We start from the raw sequence: 20,925 nt of genomic DNA, 5'->3' as shown, positions 1-20,925 counted from the left end.
CCCTGTTCCTACTGTTTCCCTACAATCTAGTCTCACAACGTTTAAAATACCAGTTTGTTTACTTATTGGGTAAAAACCTTTGATACTTTCCCATTGTTCTTAAAACAACAGCTATATCCCATGGTCTAGTCCTGGCTTCCACCTTCCTCCTGCCTTGGGTTTGACGTCAGTGCTACAGGAGGCATCTCATCGCTCCACGTAGAGAAAAGGGGTGAGTCCCCAGGAGGAAGAGCTAGCAGGCGCATGCTGACAACTGGATTTCATTCGGCTTCTGGAAAATTTCCCTATCAGCCTTAAAGGAGCCTTAATTGTTCTGGGATTTTTGCTGACATAATAGAGCTTGGCTCATGACTGATTCTTGTCCTTAGGCTTGAAGGTAGAACAGACATTAATAAATGTTACAAAATGTCTTTGGTTGTGCTCAGCCAGCTTTTCTTCCCAGCAGAAGAAATACTGTGCTTGATTAAATTCAATCATTTTCCAAGGGCTTCTTATGGTCAAGAAATTTTGCTGAACTCTGGAGTGTAAGAAATAGGTGAGGGAGACACAGAGAAGTTACCACAATTACAGGGCAGACTGAAGACCATGTGACAGAGTACCCTGGGTTCTGTGACAGTAACAAAAATCTCAGAGGTTTATAACCATACAGGTTTATTGATCAGTTGTGCTGTCCATCATGCCTTGCCTGTAGCTCTGCTTTTCCTTTTTACCCTGGGGCCCAAGTGAATTGAGCAACCTCTATCTGGAAAATGGTGGCCTTGGAAGAGGGAAAAGTTATGCTTGCTAGCCGTGTAACCACTCCTAAAACTCAAGTGACACGTGCCTTTCAAGCTCACATTTCACTGGCCAGAATAAATGACATGGTCAAGCCTGATGTCGAAAGGACAGGGAAGTATGAGGTCGAACCATGTAAGAATGTCATTTTATTAAGTCAAAAATGACCAAACATCAGCAATTTTATATGGTTAAACCGACTACAATCCTCCTATAGGGAGGACAATGAATATTTGAATCTACTCCGTTGAGAGGTACCAGAAAATTGCAAAATATCTTTAGAAAAAAGGATTGTTTTTTTTATTTTTTATTAATGATAATCACAGAGAGAGAGAGGGAGAGGCAGAGACACAGGCAGAGGGAGAAGCAGGCTCCATGCATCGGGAGCCCGACGTGGGATTCGATCCCGGGTCTCCAGGATCGCGCCCTGGGCCAAAGGCAGGTGCCAAACCGCTGCGCCACCCAGGGATCCCAAGGATTGTTTTTTAAATTCAGATGAGGATATACAAAAACATTAAAATTTTAAAAATCCCGTATTTCACTTGAGCTGGACACACACAACCAACCCTTCCAGTCTCAATAAATTAGTTTAAAATATGCTGAGCTCTTGCTATGTACCTCCTCATTCTGCAGGAAATGCCAGGATAGAGCAGTGAGAGAGACACCTGTCCCCAAGTTGCTGACACTCTAGTCCCTGCCCCAGGGACTGTCTGGTGTGGATGATCTGTAGATAGGAAGTGGGGGGCAGGGGAGGTTGTGGTCTTCCTCTAAGCTCACATGTTGACCAAATTCATTTCCACGCAGCTGTAGAACTCATGATTGCTTAAATTACTGATTAGAGACCTTAATTATTTCTGCAAAAACCCTGTCTTTGGCATTTAATACAATCTAATCACGGCATCCTATCCACAGTCAAGGGGAGGGGATTTTTACAGGGCATGTGTACCAGACAGAGGGAAGCTTGGAGGTGGCCCTAGAATTTTGCCTGCATTGGGATTGTTAGATTTTTAAATTTTAGCCATTCTTGTGGGTGTGTGTCATTGTTTTAATCACTGTTTTCCTGACATCGTTGGCCATTTGTAGATCTTCCTTTGTGAAGTTTCCGGCTCGGATTTTTTTTTTCTATTTGTGTTTTTCTTTTTGTTAAGTTGTGTATTCTGAATATGAGTCCTTGTTTAGAGGCAGGCATTGTAACTATCTTTTCCCAGTTGATGATTTTCCATTTTTGATGAACAGAAATTCTTCATTTTAATTACGTCATATTTATTGATTTTTTAAATAGTGATTTCTGTGTCCTGTTTATGAAATCTCTGCCACCCCAGGATCATGAAGATATTTTCCTATCTGGATCCTTTCTCCTGAACTCTGCATTGTTTTTAATTTTCAAACTTAGGTCTATGATCTGCTTTGAATGAATTTTTATGTTTGATATGGGACCTGTATTCTTCCCCCCCCATCTGAATAGCTAATTGACTCAGTGCCATTTATTGAAAAGACCCTACTTAATTGTAATTATACCTGTGCGAAATCAGGTTACTGCTTGACTTCTGAGTCTGATTTGGGCTCCCACCTATTTCAGTGACCTCTGTTTATCCATATGCAAGTACTGAACTGTCCTGATTATTTAAGAATTATGTTGTGACATCTGAACACCATCTTTAAAGTAGGATCCTGGGAGTCGCCACCTCTCTAGCATTCACACAGCTATTGCCTTGTGCCGGGGAGCAGGGTGCCGGCCACTAGGGATGGGGACATGGAAACAGGGAAATAAGAAGTGAGTGAATAAGCCATGTCCAGAGACCGACAGACTTTTGCAGAAGACTTCAGAAAGATGTATGAACATCTCGGTAGATGAAAAAACACGGAAAAGCATCCTCCTTTTAAAGTATCAGAAAATACAGATTTGGAACAATCCATAACTTTTTTGGATTCATTCAGTGCTAAGCACTTGGTGTACACTTAAGCACGCGCGGGGTACGTAGAAGACAGTCATGGGTGGAGGCTACGAAGGATCAGGAGCAGATGCTGAGCTCAGCGGTGGGACAGGCTGGGCTTGAGGCCTGGGGGACAAGGAGTGACCACAGGTAGCACATTCCAGTGTTGGGGGGTCCTCAGACGGGGAGCCCCTGCTGCAGGGAGAGCATGGCCAGGAGCTTGGCTCCCACTGATGGAAAAGGCTTGGCTTTCTTACCTTCTCTTCCTTCACCTCTAATTGTCTCACTCCCCCAGTGTTCCCGGTTAGTACAGAAAACATCATCTATCACCCTTCACCCGTCCACCCAGAATTAACCTCGGGCTTTGTTCTGCCCGTGTTTGAGGCCCATGATCAGTTTCTTAACAATCAGGAGCAAACAGCAGGCAGGGGTTTATATCCTGCATTTCTTGCCTCATGAGCTAGCATTCCCCTGGGGTCCTTACTGTGCTTCCTCTGGAATCTCAAACCAGGGAAGTTGGGCCATTAGTGAGGATTTCCTGAATCCCCTTTGAATGGGCACAGTGGTTGGGCTTGGTCTTTCTGCAGTTGAGGGATCAGCTTATTTCTCCCTCCCCTCTCACAAGCTGCAGGTCTTTGTGACAGGAAGGCCGGGGCGTTTTTCGGGCCCGATTTCTAAAGTGGTTACTCTTCTTTTTTAAGGAGTAGTGAAGTGATTTATTTATTTATTTATTTATTTTTATTTATTTATTCATGAGAGACACACACACACACACACACAGAGGCAGAGACACAGACCAGAGGGAGAAGCAGGCTCCTTGTGGGGAGTCTGATGTGAGACTCGACCCCAGGACCCCAGGATCACGACCCGAGCTGAAGGCAGATGCTCAACCACTGAGCCACCCAGGTGCCCAAGCAGTAGTGACATAATTTAATGACCGGGTGCCAGGCACTGGGTGAGGCTTGAGCTCCCGGAAACTGCCTCCAAGTAGTAGAGTCCATTAGGAAAGAGGGACGCAAGCCTCCACCACGCGAGGTGACAGGGCTTTAAGAAAGGATGCAGAGGGACCAGTGGAAAAGTACCTCGGCCGTGATTCATCGGGGATAGTGCCCTGCTGGTGCCACGCCATCCAGGAGCCGACAGCTGACGGCTGGAGGACACATCAGAAATAGAACCAAGTGCAGGCGAAATGGGTGAAGGGGATTAAGAGCTACCAAAAAAGAAAAAAAAAAAAAAAAAGAAAGAAAAGAATCGATTTAAGGGAGGAAAGTAAATGGAAACCAAGATAAAACATATTACTTCAGTGCTGTACCTGGCCTCTGCTGCAAGCATCTAACTCAACAACCTGCGACCAGCGTGACTAGCACCATCTGGCACAACGTGCGGGTCGGGCTCCCGGTTCCAGACGGCTCCCGGCCTGCCGGGGGGAGGGCAATGCGGTGGCCCATCCGAACACAGACTGGCTGATTAAAATACAGGCTGTGCATTAGACAAATAGAATTCCCAGAGTCACGGAATTTTGGATGTCTAAGGACGTTACCCTGGCCGTGGAATAACAAGATGGTTTAAACATGTATGCACATAGTGTCAACATGTAGAAATGGCCTGTCTGCGGTTCGGAGCCTGATTGCTGGCTCACTGGAGTCTCTGGGGTGGGGGTGGGTGGGGGGGTGGGCTCTGAAAACTGGTCATCGGGGATGCTCAATCACACCCTAGAGGAGTTTTAAAAACAGTTCTATTGAGATATAATTCAAATACCATACAATTCACCATTTACGAGGGTACAGTTCAGTGGCTTTTAGTATATTCACAGATGTGCAACCATCCCCACAACTCTTAAAGCATTTCAATCACCTCCGAAGGAACGCCCTACCCTTGAGCTATTACCTCCCCAGCCCACCAGCCTCTCCGCAGCCCTAAACAACCACTAACCTATTTTCTATCTCTGTGGGTTTCCCTGCGGTGGGCATTTCATATGAAGGGAATCATGCAACAGGTGGCCTTTTGTGACCGGCTTCTTCCATTCAGTGTCAAGTCTGCAGGTTCATCGATTTTGTGTATCAGGTTTCAATATTTCATTCTTTTTTGTGGCTGAGCCATATTTCATCGCATGGATATGGCACATGGACTGGACATTTGGGTTATTTCCTCCACCTTTTGGCCATGACAGATACTGCTGCCATGAACATTCATGTGCAAGTTCCTCCGTGGACACGCGCTTCTGTTTGTCTTGGGTGGACACCTAGGAGCCAAGTGCCGGTGACTCTGATTATCTGAGGAACAGCCAGACTGGTTTTCAAAGTGGCTGCACGGTTTGCCATCCCCATCAGCAGGATAGGAGGGCTCCCATTTCTCGACATTTTTGCCATCTCCCGTTATCATGGTACTTTAAAAATTTTTCATTTGATTTAAAATCAATTACTTAACATATACTGTGTTACTAGTTTCAGAGGTAGAGTTTGGTGATTCATCAGCTGCCTACGACCCCCCCAGTGCTCATTCCATCCCAGGCCCCCCTTCCTGCCTGTAACCCAGTCACCCCATCCCCCCAGCTGACTTTTTATACAAGCGACCAAGGGGCTGTGGAGCAAAACCTCACTGCTCCCACAGTGAAGATTCGGTTTGTTGATGACTAATGATGTTGAACATCTTTTCATGTACTTCTTGGTGCCTCTAGAGTTTTTGATTCAACTGGTCTAGGGTATTTTCAAAAAAGTTCTTTATTTTGAAATAATTTATGGCTGAGAGAAAAGTTGTAAAAATAGTATAAAACTCACTTACCCTGACCCTCGGCTTCCCCACCTGTCAGCCACACTTGCTCATTCTCCACCTTGGAAACATTTGACAGTGAGTTGCACGTGTGAAGGCCCTTTACCTCTAAATGCTCCTGGGTGTATTTTCTTTAAAAAACAAAAATAAAACTTCCTTTTATGCAACTAAAGTAATCAAAATCAGAAAATCAACACCGATTCACTACTATTATTTATTAAATTTAATCAGAGTTTGCCAAATTCCAGGATGTCAGCATTTTTTCTTAAAGATTTTATTTGTTCATGAGAGACACAGAGAGAGAGAGACAGAGACACAGGCAGAGGGAGAAGCAGGCTCCCTGCAGGAAACCCGATGCGGGACTCAAACCCAGGACCCCAGGACCACAACCTGAGCCAAAGGCAGACACTCAACCACTAAGCCACCCGGTGCCCCAGGATGTCAGTATTTTGAAAAAGTGCCACGGAGGGTTCTAATGGACACCAGGGGTCTCTGTCCCCTCCTCCCGTAGAACTCTAGAAAGGAGAATGCCCTCCCCAAGGTCACCAACAATTTAGGGCAGAGTTTTCAGGGTGCCCGGCCCCTGAGGCATCTTTGTATAATTTAGGAAAAGATGCCTCTCCTGGAGCTGAACCAGATGGGCTATTGGCTTGGCAGGGGGACAGGACGTTTGTCATTGTATCAGGCCCCCCCATCCTGGCGGGAGGCACATCCTCTGTCCTGCACTGACTACAGCAGAGGGCAGGGTGGGGAGGGCAGGGCTCCCATCTGTTCTGCTTAGTGGGACGCGTGCCCTTCACGCCTGCCCTTGGAGAGTCTGTGCTGGATGCCGGGAAGGTGAGGAGCTGCTTAGAGGCAGAGGGGCAACTGTTTCTTTGTTGAACTCCATGGTGCCAGCTGCTAGACCCTGCCCCACACTCCCCCTCCTTCACACCAGTTCTCACCCTGGTCCTGGTGGTCTTTCCAACCCACAAATCTGACTGCTTCCCTTTCCTGACTAAAACCGCCAGATGAGGGCGCCTGGGGGGGTATAGTCGGTAAAACGTCTGCCTTCGGCTCAGGTCCTGATCCCGGAGTCCTGGGATCGAGTCCCCATCGGGCTCCCTGCTTAGCGGGGAGTCTGCTTCTCCCTCTCCCTCTGCCCCTCCCCACCCCAGCTTGCGATCTCTCTCTCTCTGTGTCTCAGATAAGTAAATAAAATCTTTAAAACAAACAAATGTGGGGATCCTGGGTGGCTCAGTAGTTTAGCGCCTGCCTTCGGCCTGGGGCGTGATCCTGGAGACCTCGGATCGAGTCCCCATCGGGCTCCCTGCGTGGAGCCTGCTTCTCCCTCTGCCTGTGTCTCTGCCTCTCTCTCTCTCTCTCTCTCTGTCTCTCATGAATAAATAAACACAATCTTTAAAAACAAACCAACCAACAAACAAATGAACAAACAAGACCACTAAGTGAAGCCACAGTTCCTCCACATTCAATAAATGGGCACACTGGTTGTCTCGGTTCTGCCCTTCCCCACCCAATGGCCTCGAACTCCTACTCATAAGACTTGCTCGGGGTCTCACTGCAGAAACCCCTCTGAGGCTGGTTATCTGTCCCTCTGGATGAACGCCTCTCCCCCATGATACCATCCAGCGTGTGTGTACGCAGATGTGCCAGCCGAGCAGGAGTAGGAGGCAGACAAGGGACAGGAGGAGGACAGAGACTGTTACTCCAAGTGGGGTCTCCAAGCCAACAGCATCAATGTCCCCTGAAACTTATTAGAAATGCAAATCCTCAGGCCCCGCTCCAGACCTACTGAATCAGAAACTCGGGGTGGAGCTCCGGTATCTGCGGTACCTACACTTCAGGCAGCCCTCTAGGTGCTTCTGATGCACGCTCAGGTCTGAGAACCACCTCACAGCTAGAATCAGGGTGAATTCAGCCCTTTACTGGTTCAAGTAATTCAACGTAGATATTCTCTATAGCTAGTAGGTCAAGAACAAAGGTTTTTAGCGCACTTAGTATGTGCCGGACAAAGGAAACAGCAAGTTGCATCGGGTGGGGGAACATGGATGGGTGGAGGACACTCAGAGCCCATAGGAGGCCAACTGGGGGGGCCTCCAGCTGCTGAGCTGGGTTTGGGGTTACACTGATGGGAGCAGAGACCTCGGCCCTCAGTGACCTCTGGCCAAGGCTTCTAGAGTAGCCATTAGGAAAGGGACACCATCCTTATCTTCTCACACTTTCACATTTCTCATGCTCCTATTAGCATAGGGACAAAAAAAAAAAAAAAAAAAAAAAAAAAAAAAAAAACCTTTGGCTGTACGTGTGAGAAAATAACAATGCAAGTCTGTAGAGAAAGAATCTGGGCCTTCTAGGTCAAGTTGGCTTAAAATGTTGACACGAAGCACCTCTGAGATTGTCCTGATAAACAAACTCAGTAAATGCTTTTTCTTACTTATAGAACTTTGGCCTTTTATATGTATTTTTGTGCCTATATAACTAGATGATGAAATGACTCAAAGGCTGAACATTCTCCCTCATTTGCTAACATTTCTTTTTACAAGCACATTTAAAGCTCTGGCTTATAATTTCTTTGACCCAAACTCAAACCTTCTTGCCTAGAAGGCAGCATGTTCTATACGTGACCTTGTTCAGCTTTTATGCTGCTCCAGAGTGACAGCAAATTGACAAGCTGTCATTCATGACACGTTGGTAACTGCCTGTGGTTCTATTTGAACTTGTGCCTGTCTGATTGTTGGTCAAGGAGAGTGGAAACATTTGGTCATATGGCATGCGCTTTTAATTTTCTAGAGCAAATATGTTGGAAAGAGCCGATTAATGCAAACACAGACTGTTGGTCTTCTGCAACTGATTTAGGGGATAGGTTGGTCAAAATTAATGAAAGATCTGAATTATAGATCTTGAAGGCTTGACAAGGAAACCTGGAACAGAAGCCAGGCCAGGATTGGTTCTCACGGGTCTCCCTTTAATGAAAGCACATGAACGTTTTGTGATTTGATATTAGAAATGCTAATGTTTCCAGAGTGCCTCTGAAGTTCCCCCAAGTTATTTTGAACATACTCCTCATTTGCCTCTCCATTTTCTGCCATGCGGAAATGAATTAATAATTTGTTACAAAGCTACTGGAATATCTTCACTTCTTATCCTATTAGATTACATGAACTGCAGCTTCAATTTAATTCAAAGTGCTTCTTAACCTGAAATCTAATAACGTATCTATAGTTAAAAATGTCTGTTGCCAAATCCATGCTGCAGCAAGGTGATTCCACCAAAACACATGTCCTCCGGAGCCCGGCGGAGCTCCTCATCAGGGGACCCCACCTGCCTGCTGCCGGGTACTGTCCCCTGGTGACTTCCTCCCCAGCCCTCCAGAATGCAGCTCAGTTGGCATCTTTAAAAATCCCAGTTCTTCCCTCCCATGGAGTTCCCTCTGGTCACCCTGCACTTGTTTTCTTATCCCTCTCTCCAGTGTGATAGGCACTAGTTCCATACAGCTAATGGGGTGCACTCATGAGGTTACGCTTAAAATGAATTAAAATGAAATTCAAGTAAAAATTCCATTTCTTAGCTGCATCTGCCACATATCTAATGCTCAATAGTTAGGGACACGTAGTTAACGGTGACCATCTTGGAGACGTAGAGACCGTTTCCATCATTGCAGAAAATTCTAGACTTTGGGCTCTGTTATTTAATGCCTCATCTCAGTGTCCGGCGGAGTGTCCAGCATATGGCCGATGCTCAAGAAGTTTCTCTTGAACTAAACCAAACTGAACCCATATGGTGACGTCTTCAGAGACACAGGAGCAGGGTGTGCCTTTTGTCAACGGAGGTCATGACTTGCCGATGGGAGTAATGGGAGTGTGCCCAGTTCTCTGAGGGAGGGGAATCAAAACTGGCTCAGGAGCCGCCTTTTACCTGGGCAGCCTGTCCCTGGCCACGGTTCTGTCACTGTGGAGGGGGTGGGAATGGATACTAAGGGGACCTGGGGCATGTCTGCCACCCTGTAAGCAGAGGACAATCTGGCCTGAAGGGCAGTTTGGGTGACATCATGGAGCACTCTGGATGTCAGGTGAAGAAGTCTGGACTTCCATTTACTGGGATTGTGAGCCCCTGAACATTCCCAAATAGGGCAACTATAAGATTGTAGCAAGAATCAGAATTATGACTCTAGCTCCTTAGGTTGTAAGTCCTGTGGATTAGGAAAGGCAATGTGAGGCCCCAGCCATTCTGGGTGGCTCAGACTTTCGGGAGTACAGAGGCCCCAAGTGGAAGATCTTTCTCTTTGGGGACAGCAAGACGTGGTTTCTCTGTGCAGGTTCAGAAACCTCATTTCCTAATGGAAGCTTTGTCAGCCACGGCGTTTTGTCATTTATTATTCATGAACAGGCTTGACTTTGTCCAGACTTAAAGCTCAAATGCAGCAAATTTGGGCTGCAGAGAAAACGGCAGGGAACTCACCCTTGTGGCTTCGGAACTATCCCCTTTGCTCTGGAAAAATCTTCTCTAGGAATCTGTGCCAAGACCCGGCGAGAAATGAGTTTTCACGTTGTATCCAAAAAATGCATCTTGTAAGAAACTGTCTTTAAAAATGGCATCGGAGGGAGAAGGAATAAAAGAAGGAGTAACTTTTTCAGACCTAAAGCGTTACTTCTAGAAATGGAAATGCTAGGATTAAGGCATGAGCGATCAATGATGGGCTCTCGATGCCAGGTTTCAATTGAATTATTCTGTGTCCTCTTATACATGGACACACGCAGGCACACATACACACAACACCCTCCCGAGTGGACTGTTCAGGATCTCCTTAGTCCTTCCGGGGGGGACTTTACTTTCTCTGAATCAAAGGTCTTGGCCGGGGGGGGGGGGGGGCAGCAGGCTGTTAACATAAGAGCAGGAGGGTGAATGGCAGTCACACCTGGGAGATGATGTGATGTGATGGAGGTCTTTCTAAAACCTTGGGTATCCTGAATTCTGCTTCTCGGGTATGGCTCAGTTTTCCATTCCTCCCTCTGCTGACTCCTTGATGCCACCACCGGCATGGGTTCCAGCGGCAGGGTGGTGCCATCTTCCTTCCCTGGTAGAAAGGCCACAGGGCCTCCGTGGCTTGAATTTCCTGATTGTTGCATTTGCGAACATCTCTTCCAGGTTGTGAACCAACGCAGGAGTAGTTTTGTGGCCACAAACACCCTTGGTTAGTCACTAGATGCACAGTCACCAGATGTTCCTGGGGAAGGTAACAACCCCGAGGTTCTTAAACAACTTATCAAAAGTCACAGAATGAAAGGCCAGGAGTGGGACTTTTGACTCCCAAACCCATCAGAGGGCCTGGCTCTGGCAGCTTCACAGTGTCCCACTGACTCACCCTGGAGAGGAAGAGGGGCATTTTGGGAGGAGGGAAGAGCACGAGCAAAGGCATAAAGGTTTTAGGCAGGAGAAGGTAGGTCCCAGAAAATGCAAGTTATTCAGCAGGGGGAGAGTCAAGTGTGTGTGGTGGGGAGATAGGGTGGAGAATGGAATGAGGGGGAGGGGACGGGACTCAGTGGAACCATCAGGGACTTGTCCTCTGTTAGGGAAGATGCCAGGAGCCGCACCCAGCATCGCAGTTTTACTTTTAATCTGTTTCACTCCAGCGGCTTGGCTGGAGGGTAGAGGATGGGGTCTGGCTTAACTTGTATGTAGTGTGACCCTGGGGGAGTCACTTCTTTCTAGGCCTCAGTTTTCTCATCTGTAAAACAAGAGTATTGGACAAAAAGAAGTTTTCGCCAATTTATTCATGATCGCAGGCCGCCTTAATTTACGGCTCGCTGGACTACAGAGGGTGGCCTATTGGCTGATCAACTTTGTTCATTATTTCCCTCACCCGTACGCACCCCCCTTTCGGGGTAATCACAGCTAGCCAGCCACTCAGCGCCCCATCAGCGGAGCTGCACCTTCTCCGGTGCCCAGGGTTGATTGGCTTCTGGGTCAAGGTCTCTCTTTCCACAAGGATGAGGTTCCGTCTTTAGGAAAATACTTCCCTAACACCTCTCTCAAGCTCCGCACTGCCCAACCTCCTGTTTCCCAACTCCTGGTCCCAGGTGCCCCTCTGGACCCTGGACGCCTGCTTGGCTCTCATTTGGGAGGTGCTTTGGGCAAGGGCGGTTATAAATATTTGGATCCTACTTCTCAAAACTATTTTTATTGGAAAAATATCGTGCGCGCAAGAGAACCACCCAAATAACAAAAAAAAAAAAATGGTGCAAAAATCCCTAAGCGTCCTGCGCACCCTCTCACACCTACTCCACCCCGCGCACCCGCCCTGGGGCGTCTCTGCCTGGGCAGGGCGAGTGCGAACCCGCCTCCTCCCGGGTCCTCACGCCTAAGCTTCGTCCCTCCGCTCCGCATTGGCCCAGAGGCCGCCGCCCCGGGGGCCTGGCGCCACCAGGGCCCCAGGATCCACCTCCGGAGTCGCCCCGGCCCCTCCAGGTGATGCCTCGACTTGCAGGTGTCCGAAAGGATGCACCGAGGGCTCTCAGGCGGAACATCAAAGAAGAGCTCTTTTATTTAATAACAACGTTTTCGGGTGATGATGCACGTGGTGCAAAACCGAGGCGGCGCCGAGCCCCCCTCTCACCCGGGCCTCCCCGGGCCCCGCCCCCGGCTGCGGGGCGAATCCGCGCGTGTACAAGCACGCGGCGCACCCGGAGCACCTTTCTAAGGGAATCGACCGTAAATGATTATATTCTAGTTACTTCTCTCTGCTTTCTCACGTAACCGTGGGTCGGGGCGCTGGCTTCCCGCCGTGGCCACGGTCGCGCGTGCCGGGCACGGGGGTCGGGGCAGGGAGGGGCGCGACCGCCTCCTCCCGAGCGCGTGGCCAGAGCCCCGGGGCCGCCCCGCCCCCCCCGCCCCCCCGCGGCCCCGGCGGCTCCCCGGCTCCCGCGGGGGGACTTCCTCGGGGCCGCGGCAGGTTCCCCTTGGCAGAGCGCTTTAAGCTTGACGCTCGCGAGCGGCGCGCAGGGGACCCGCGAGCGGCGCGCAGGGGCGCGTACCCGGGAGGGCGGACCCCGCCCCGCCCGCCCCGCCCGCCCCGCCCTGCCCCCGCCGCGGGCGGTCCCCGCTCGGCCGCCCGCCCCGCCCGCCATCCGGCCCCCCCGCGCCCGTCCCCAGGGCGGTCGTCACCGCCGCGAGGCCAATGGGCTGGGCCGCGCGGCCGCGCGCACTCACAGCCGCCCCGCCGCCCTCCCGCGCTCCGCCCGGCGCCGCTCTCCGGTCCTCGCCAGCCCGCCCGCCGCCGCCGTCGGAGCCGCCATGCAGCCCCCGCGCGCCCCGGGCGTCCCGCCGCCGCTGCTGCTGCTGCCGCTGCTGCTCCTCGCGGCGCCCGCCCCCGCCCCCGCGCAGCCGTCCCGGGCCGGGCGCTCGGCCGCCGCAGGGTGCCCGGAGCGCTGCGAGCCCGCGCGCTGCCCCCCGCCGCCGGGACCCTGCGAGGGCGGCCGCGTCCGCGACGCGTGCGGCTGCTGCGAGGTGTGCGGCGCGCCCGAGGGGGCGGCGTGCGGCCTGCAGGAGGGCCCGTGCGGCGAGGGGCTGCAGTGCGTGGTGCCCTTCGGGGTGCCCGCCTCGGCCACGGTGCGGCGGCGCGCGCAGGCCGGCGTCTGCGTGTGCGCCAGCGGCGAGCCGGTGTGCGGCAGCGACGCCAACACCTACGCCAACCTGTGCCAGCTGCGCGCCGCCAGCCGCCGCGCCGAGAGGCTGCACCAGCCGCCCGTCATCGTCCTGCAGCGCGGCGCCTGCGGCCAAGGTACCCGCGCGCCCCGCGCGCCCCGCCCCGGGCCCCCGACCCCCGACCCCCGACCCCCGCCCGCCCCGGCGAGCAGCGCTCGTTCCTCGCGGCCCCTCGGAGCCCAGCTCCGCGCCCGGCTGCGGGGCCAACTCCGCGCGCTCCGTCCCGCAGCGAGACCCTCCCCCCGCCCCGCCCCGTCCCCGTCCCCGTCCCCGTCCCCGTCCCCGTCCCCGTCCCCGTCCCGTCCCCACGGGCCCGGCCGGCTGCTGGGTGTCCCGCGGGGCAGCACAGCGCGCCAGGGAACCGGCCGAACCAGACAGGAGCGCGCGCCCGGAGTCGAGGGGCCTGGGGGTGGGGGGGCTTGTGCGGGAGGCGTCGGCACCGCAGGCCCCGGGCGCTGTCGCCCCGCCGGCCGCTCCTCCCCGCCCGCGCCCCTGCAGCCACCCCCGCGATCCCGGGCGCCCCAACGCGAGGGACGCGGTGCTGCCGCAGCTCCGGGCGGGCTCGGGTCCAGCCGCGCAGACCTGGCCGCGCCGCCGCCCGCTTCCCGTGCTCCGAGCCCAGCCTCCCAAACTGAAAGTGGTTTTGGGGAATAAGCCGGACGGGGACTCCGGGTGGCGGAACCTGAGGCGGGTGAGGGATGCAGAAGTGGACCCCTCCGCCGTCCTTTCGCATCTTTTCTGTACCAGCCAGACTGTCTGGGTCGGGATGGGGCGAGGGGTGGGGAAGTTGTTTCTCTCGCGGGACCTTCCGGAGGGATGCTTCTCGTCTCCAGCCCAGGGACCTTGTGGAAAACAGGACGGAGTTCAGCTGCGGCCGACCCAGAGGTGCAGGGCCGGCCGGCCCCTTGGCTGGTGCACTTGGCCGCAGCCTCCCAGCACCGGCAGTGCCTGGAGAGGGGGAGAGGGACGGTGCATGGAGGGGGGAGAGTACCGAGACCGGGAGAGAGGCGGTGCACTGAGAGGGGGAGAGGGGCAGTGCACGGAGTGGGGAGAGGGGAAGTGCATGGAGAAGGGGAGAGGGGCAGTGCACTGAGAGGGGGAGAGGGGAAGTGCACTGAGAGGGGGAGAGGGGCAGTGCACTGAGAGGGGGAGGGGGCAGTGCACGGAGTGCGGAGAGGGGAAGTGCATGGAGAAGGGGAGATGGGCAGTGCACTGAGAGGGGGAGGGGGGCAGTGCATGGAGTGGGGAGAGGGGAAGTGCATGGAGAGGGGGAGAGGGGCAGTGCACTGAGAGGGGGAGAGGGGCAGTGCACGGAGTGGGGAGAGGGGAAGTGCATGGAGAAGGGGAGAGGGGCAGTGCACTGAGAGGGGGAGAGGGGCAGTGCATGGAGTGGGGAGAGAGGAAGTGCACGGAGTGGGGGAGAGGGGCAGTCTCTTCGGGCACTGGTCTGGGTTTTCTCTGATGGAATAGAGTCCAACATGACCAGCTAGGGCCTGGCACAGGTCGGCTAACACGGGGAGAAAGGAGTCAGAGTTGTGTAGGAGAGATAGGAGGTTGTGTGGTCCAGCAACAGGGGATGGGGAGCCCAGCCTCTGCCCTCAGAAGGGAGCCCAGTTAGGGGGTGCAGGAGACTTATTCTGGAGAGAAATGATCCCCACAGGGACTGAGGTACAGGTGTGACAAGGCACAGGTATGTGTGTCCCAGTCCAGGTGTTACCCATGTGACTTCACTTGGCTTTGCAGGCTCATGAGGAGAGGGCTTCTGCTATCAGCCCCTTTCACAGTTAGAGGAACTGAGGCTCAGTGGCTTGCCCAAGGCCACTCAGCTGGAATTTGAATGCACACCACCTTACTCCGGGCCAGCCCAGTGCCCAACCCCAAGGCTGAGGAACGGAGGCCAGGCAGGGTGAAGGAAGTTTCCAGAGGGTCAGGAAAAGCATTCCAGGCAGAGCGGGGAACAGCCTGGGCAAAGCCTGAGACTTGCTTGGGAGCTGGCAGATAGATTGATGTGGCCGGGGCATTTGGAGAGGGCGGTGAGAGTGGCCCAGGCTGGGGGCGCAGAGCCGCAGCCCGGGAGAGGCCAGCTGTGCTATGTACTGGGATGTTTTGTTCTCGGACCCCGGCAGCTTACAGAAATCCCAGTGTGTGGGGCGCCTGGTTGGCTCAGTCGGTTAAGCATGTGCCTTCGGCTCAGGTCACGATCCCAGGGTCCCAGGATCGAGCCCCACATCGGGCTCCCCGCTCAGCAGAAGGCCTGCTTCTCCCTCTCCCTCTGCTTGCCGCTCTGCCTACTGTGCTCTCTCTCTCTCTGTCAAAGAAAGAGAGAGAGAGAGAGAGAGAGAGAGAAAGGAAGGAAGAAAGGAAGGAAGGAGGAAGGAAGGAAGGAAAGAAAGAAAGAAAGAGAAAAGAAAGAAGGAAAAGAAAGAAAGGAAAGAAAGAAAGAAAGAGAGAGAGAGAGAAAGAAAGAAAGAAAGAAAGAAAGAAAGAAAGAAAGAAAGAAAGAAAGAAAAAGAAAGAAAGTCCCAGCGTAGGACTAACCTAGCAGCGGAGCACAGAATGCACCAGGGAGCAGAGTCAGGGTCACCGCAATAGTCTGGGTGTGAGGTGACGATATTAGGAAAGCAGAGCGCATATTTTTGTCAAAAACAAGCCAGCTTGGGCAGCCTGGGTGGCTCAGAGGTTTAGCACCGCCTTCAGCCCGGGGCCTGATCCTGGGGGTCCCGGGATCGAGTCCCGCATCCGGCTCCCTGCATGGAGCCTGCTTCCCCCTCTGCCTGGGTCTCTGCCTCTCTCTCTGTGTGTGTCTCTCATGAATAAATAAATAAAATCTTAAAAACCACACAAGCCAGCTGTTACGGCGTGTAGTCTCGCTGCCCGGGGTCCCGAGTAGCTGGCAGCAGCTGAGCACCTGATTTATGGCCCGTGAGGTGGAGTCACTTAGCGAGCTGCGGCCTTGGCAGAGGCTTTGAGTCGCCTTGGGGAGAGGAACGCGTCCTTGCTCCCAGAGAGCCCGCGGGGGACAGCCACGGGAGGGTGAGTGGGCAGGCCCGAGAGGAGAGACAGAGGGGTCCGGGCTGTTCTCACCCTTTCCTCTCTCTGCAAATATTTCCTGAGCCGCTGGGTGTTTCCGTCTGCCCGGCCCCCAGCAGGCACCTGTTAGCTGTTAGGTAGGTGGGTAGATGGTGAGTGAGCGCTTCCAGAAACCAGAGACGCGGGGCCCTGCAGACTTCTCTTCGTGGAAGGCTTTGGCCTTGCCACCCCTTCCCACCAGGCGCTCCCCCTTTTGGCTTCCCAGGGGAACCTCTGAGGACTGGGCCCGGGAGCCAAGACTTCATTCAGTCGAAGCCCTGCCTGTGAGCAGGTCACTTGACGTCATTGTTGAATGAGGTGAATTGGCTGCGTGCTCTGGCGGGGAGGCTGGCAGGGCTGCTGTTTTCCCCGAGGTGGACACAGGAGGCCTGGAGTTGGAGTGAGCCAGGCCAGGATATGGGGAACGGGCTCCCGAGGCAAGAGCACATCCCATGATTTCCAAGGGAGGGTTTCCCAGGAGTGGAGAGCCAGGGAGAAGGGAGCAGGAAATGCCAGCAGACCAGGGGGCCCTGGGCAGTTGAGCAGCTTTTTGGAGTCATGGTGCGTCTTTGGAGGGTAGAATGTGTCACCATTTGAAAGAAAGTCCTTTGGGGTGCTTGGGTGGCTCAGTGAATTGAGCGTCTGACTTTGGCTCAGGTCATGATCTCAGGGTCCTGGGATCGAGCCCTGCATCCAGCTCCCTGCTCAGCCGGGTGCCTGCTTCTCCCTCTCCCTCTGCCCCTCCCCACCACTTATGCAGGTGCACTCACGCCCGCTCTCTCTTTCTCAAATAAGTAAAATGTCAAAAATAAAAAATAAAAGAAAGCACCTTTATCTGTACACCGTTTAACAAAGACTTCAGGCAACGTCTCCTGAAAATGGTTCTGGAAATCAAGGCAGATCCTCTGTTTCAGAAATCAGTGCTGCTGTCAGGATTTGGTTGGGAAAGCGTCCAATTCTCCTGGAGAACAAAGATCTCTCCTCTTCCACCATTAGCGGTTTGGATTAGTTTAAAGCAAAAACTCTCAACTGTCAGGAAATTATAACAAAGAAAGGAATTGGAATTAATATAACAGTATAGTAATAAAAGCTAGTGTATATTTAGTGTTTGTTCTGTGCCAGACATATGTTAACTCCTTTTGACCCTCCTAGAATTGCATGAGGCATGTGCTGGAATCTTCCCTGTGTCCTAGCTGGGAGACAGAGTCACAAGTTCCTTGTCCAGGACTTGAACCCATGTATCTGGTCCAGGGCCCATTCATAATCACCATGCTGTACTGTTGACAGAGAAACTAAGGTTATACGCCAACTTCAGCTAAGCCGCAGCTAATAGCTGGAATAAACAGTGCTCCAGATGGCCATGGCCTTGAGATGAAATGTAGGACACCTCCCAGCTCTCATTCCACAGGCACGGGAGTTGGAGGACACGGTTGTCCCCAGTTATCATCAGTGCAGCGCTTGCTGCAGAAAAGCCAAAGAGCAGAAGGGGCTGGAGTCAGGATGTTCTGAACCAGAGCCCCAGGCCCCATACTGCTCTTGGGGGGAGAAGAGCCCCTCTGGATTCCCAGACATTGCAAAAGACTAGCCAGGATGTGTAGCGCTGCAGATCTCTGCCAGAAAGCGGACAAGAAGCCAGGAAAGAGGCCTGAGAAAGACATCCCCAAAGCAGCAGGCTCCCCCTACGGGAGAGCCCACCCCACCTGAAACAGCAGCCCAGACAGGCCTAGAGCCTGGTGCTGGCACCCCTGCCCCCAGGCCTGATGAGGGAGGGCCTCTGAAGGTGGGGCCTGGCTGTGCATTCCTGGAGAAGAACCACCGGCTTAGAAGAAAGACTGTCTTTTGAACAGTTTATGAGGCTTTGCTCTCTCTGCTTGGTTATTTGCTTTTATTCTCTGTCGGTTTTGCTAAAGAGTTAAAATATTAAGGTTTCACAGAAGTAGTAAGTTAACAGTTTCGAGAGCCAAGCATTTGAGTAACTTCATTCCATCCAGAAGAGCTGTAAATAGGTTGCATTAGAGCTTAAAATAACTGCATTCGGTAAGTGATTATGGTGGGGACCATGAGCTAACCATGGTCAGACGTCCGACAGCGTCCGGACGGCAAGGCTGGATTCTGAGTCCATTTGGAGTTTATGTGATCCTGGACACAGTTTCATGCCTTGGATTGAGAAATCAGACTTTTCCATGAGCTTACATTTCAAATGAATAAATAGCTCTGGTCAAGCTTAGTTTGAAGGAGAAATCAAGTTTGGCTGGTGGTTGAGGGTTCCTTGGAGGGCCAGCTGGTATGGAGGGACCGACTGGCTGGTCACTTCCCAAGCTATAACCTGACCAGGTGACTGGCCCCTAACCTCTCAGAGCCTCAGCACTGAGAGGATTGGACCAGATGATCTCTGAGGTCCCTTGTAGCTGGAGTGATCTGTGATTCTTGTAAGAAAACTAGTCTGAAAAAAAAAAAAAAAAAAGGAAAACTAGTCTGAAAAATGGTGGTCACTTCATCCCTATTTTAAAAGCTGGGCTGAGTTATTTCTTTTCTTAAGTTGTTGATGGGTAAATCCCGGGTTGGCATAGGCCCATCTTGAGCCTGATTCCCTAGTATTTCAACTTTTAGTGGCTGTGAAAAGTCCCTGGATGACCACTGTGGTCACATGTCCCCCCCTCAAGATAGGAGCTCCAGCGAACCTGGTGCCCCTTGCTGCTTCCCAGGGGCTCTGAGACTGGGCTGCATGGGTCCCTGGAGTGAGTCATTTTACCTTTCCTTCCCACTTCTCTGCTGTAAAAAGAAAGAAGGAAGGTAGGAAGAAGGAAGGAAAGAAAGAAGGAAAGAAGAAAAGAAAGAAAGATGGAAAGGAAGAAAAGGAAGAGAAGGGAGGGAGGGAAGAATGAAAGAAAGAAGCAGAAAATTAATTATCAGCAGAGAAACTGAGAAGCGTTGCTGTTCCAAATGCTTTTGGAAAGGCTCCCAGAAGTGGTGGAGAAGTTGGCGTGCTCCATTGCTGCTGGGTGACGTGTGTCTAGAGGCACTGATGAGCACCAGCTAGTACAACACAGCACAGGACAGGAGTGAGTGGCGGTGAAGAGGCATGTCCCTCGCTGCTGCCGAGGCCTAGAGTTTAGCTTTTGGAATTAGTGATGTGAGCTCTGTTTCTAAGTTTATTCAGAGCATTTATGGAATGGCTACTGTGTACTGAGAAGGCCCAGATACAGGGAGTCAGAAGGGAGTGAGGCCAGGCAGCCCAGGATCTTAAGGAGTTCGTAGTAGGTCACATAATACCCAGCTTAAGGAGTCAGATCACCACTTTCTAAATGTGGGACTTCTTGTGTGTGACTTAATCTCTGTAAGCCTCCATTTCCCCATCATTGAAATAATAATAAAAACACTAGGACTTGCATGCATATGTCCTGGGGTTGTTGGAGGGTGGAAACACCTACTTATATGAAGCGCTTAGAAGTGAATGTGATGCTTTATTTACGAGAACTCAGTCAGTATTAGTTGTAATAACAGTAGCTGCCATCATGCCCAAGGCATCTAATGAGTCAGCTCAGTGGGGGAAGTGTTGTAATGGGCATGTCTTCCTGGGGGTAAGGTGGGCGGGCGGGTTAGAGGAGGCTTCGCAGAGAAGAAAGGTGGTGAGGGACCTGTGTCCTGGGGGCTGACTTGGAATTTGCCAATAAGTATGTTAGGAAGTTTCTCCGGGGGATGCCTGGGTGGCTCAGTGGTTGAGCGTCTGCCTTTGGCTCAGGTCATGATCTTGGGGTCCCGGGATCAAGTCCATATCCGGCTCCCTGCAGGGAGCCTGCCTCTCCTCTGCCTCTGTCTCTGCCTCTCTCTTTGTGTCTCTCATGAATAAATAAGTAAAATCTTAAAAAAAAAAAAAAAAAAAAAGGAAGAAGAAGAAAATTTCTCCAGGCAGAGGGACTCAGACATCACCTTGCCTGTCACCCTCTGAACCCCCCAGGCCATTGCTTAGGTATCTTTTGACAAGTGTGTGTGACTTCTCTAGAATGAAGAGCTGGAACACCTGGGATTTTACAGATGTTGTCTTGTTAACCCTCCCTGGGGTTTGTGACAGTCAGGAGATAGCAGTGGTAAGCCCCAAAGCCCTGAGACCTTAAATGATCCTTGGTTTGCTTTCCATGTATTGGAAACTCCTCCCATGGAAAAATTTGTCACATCTTAAGGGGAAAATAAAAAGTCTGGGAGCCCTCGGGTACCCTATGATTTGAGACTCCTGAGACAGATTGTCAAGTAAGGGCATTTCATAAACTGTCCTCCACAGCATCATGTGACAGCAGCTGGTCCCCCACCAGCGGCTGAGCCCATCCCCTTAGGCATAGGACGGTTTTGGAGGGCATGTTGCCATGGCTGGAATTTTTGATAATTTTCAAACTTGAATAAGTCCTGTCTAAGTGAGTCAGAGCCTTGTGCAAGATCTTCAAGCCTCAGGAAACCTCTTTTTCATGAGTTGTGCAATCAGATTTTGAGAAGATGGTAAGCCTGTGTGTGATGAGCTGTTGGTTGGCTTTTCTTTTTTTTTTCCTCAGGGTCTGGCGAGATTTGCAGTAGAGCTCCCTTTCACATAGTTTCGGGTCAGATTTCACCCGTTCATCTAGCACTTGAGTCATCTCGCACCCTGTGACTAGGAGAGCCCTGTCTTTGGTGCCAGTATTCCAAGTGG

The 20,925-nt window shown here is 52.1% G+C and overlaps 1 protein-coding gene across 1 annotated transcript in view; it reads left to right on the top strand.

The window, feature by feature from the left end:
* Nucleotides 1-12,752: 12,752 nt before the first annotated feature.
* Nucleotides 12,753-20,925, top strand: part of HTRA1 (HtrA serine peptidase 1) — a 52,691-nt gene continuing 44,518 nt past the window's right edge. Inside the window, exon 1 of the mRNA XM_077877339.1 lies at nucleotides 12,753-13,254. Coding sequence (XP_077733465.1) covers nucleotides 12,768-13,254 — 487 coding nt within the window. The 5' untranslated portion in view covers nucleotides 12,753-12,767. The remainder of the gene's footprint in view (nucleotides 13,255-20,925) is intronic.

This window comes from Canis aureus, chromosome 29, assembly GCF_053574225.1.
Source record: "Canis aureus isolate CA01 chromosome 29, VMU_Caureus_v.1.0, whole genome shotgun sequence".
NCBI lineage: Eukaryota > Metazoa > Chordata > Mammalia > Carnivora > Canidae > Canis > Canis aureus.
Note: the sequence above shows the minus strand (reverse complement) of the source record. Positions and strands in the feature narration are given on the sequence as shown.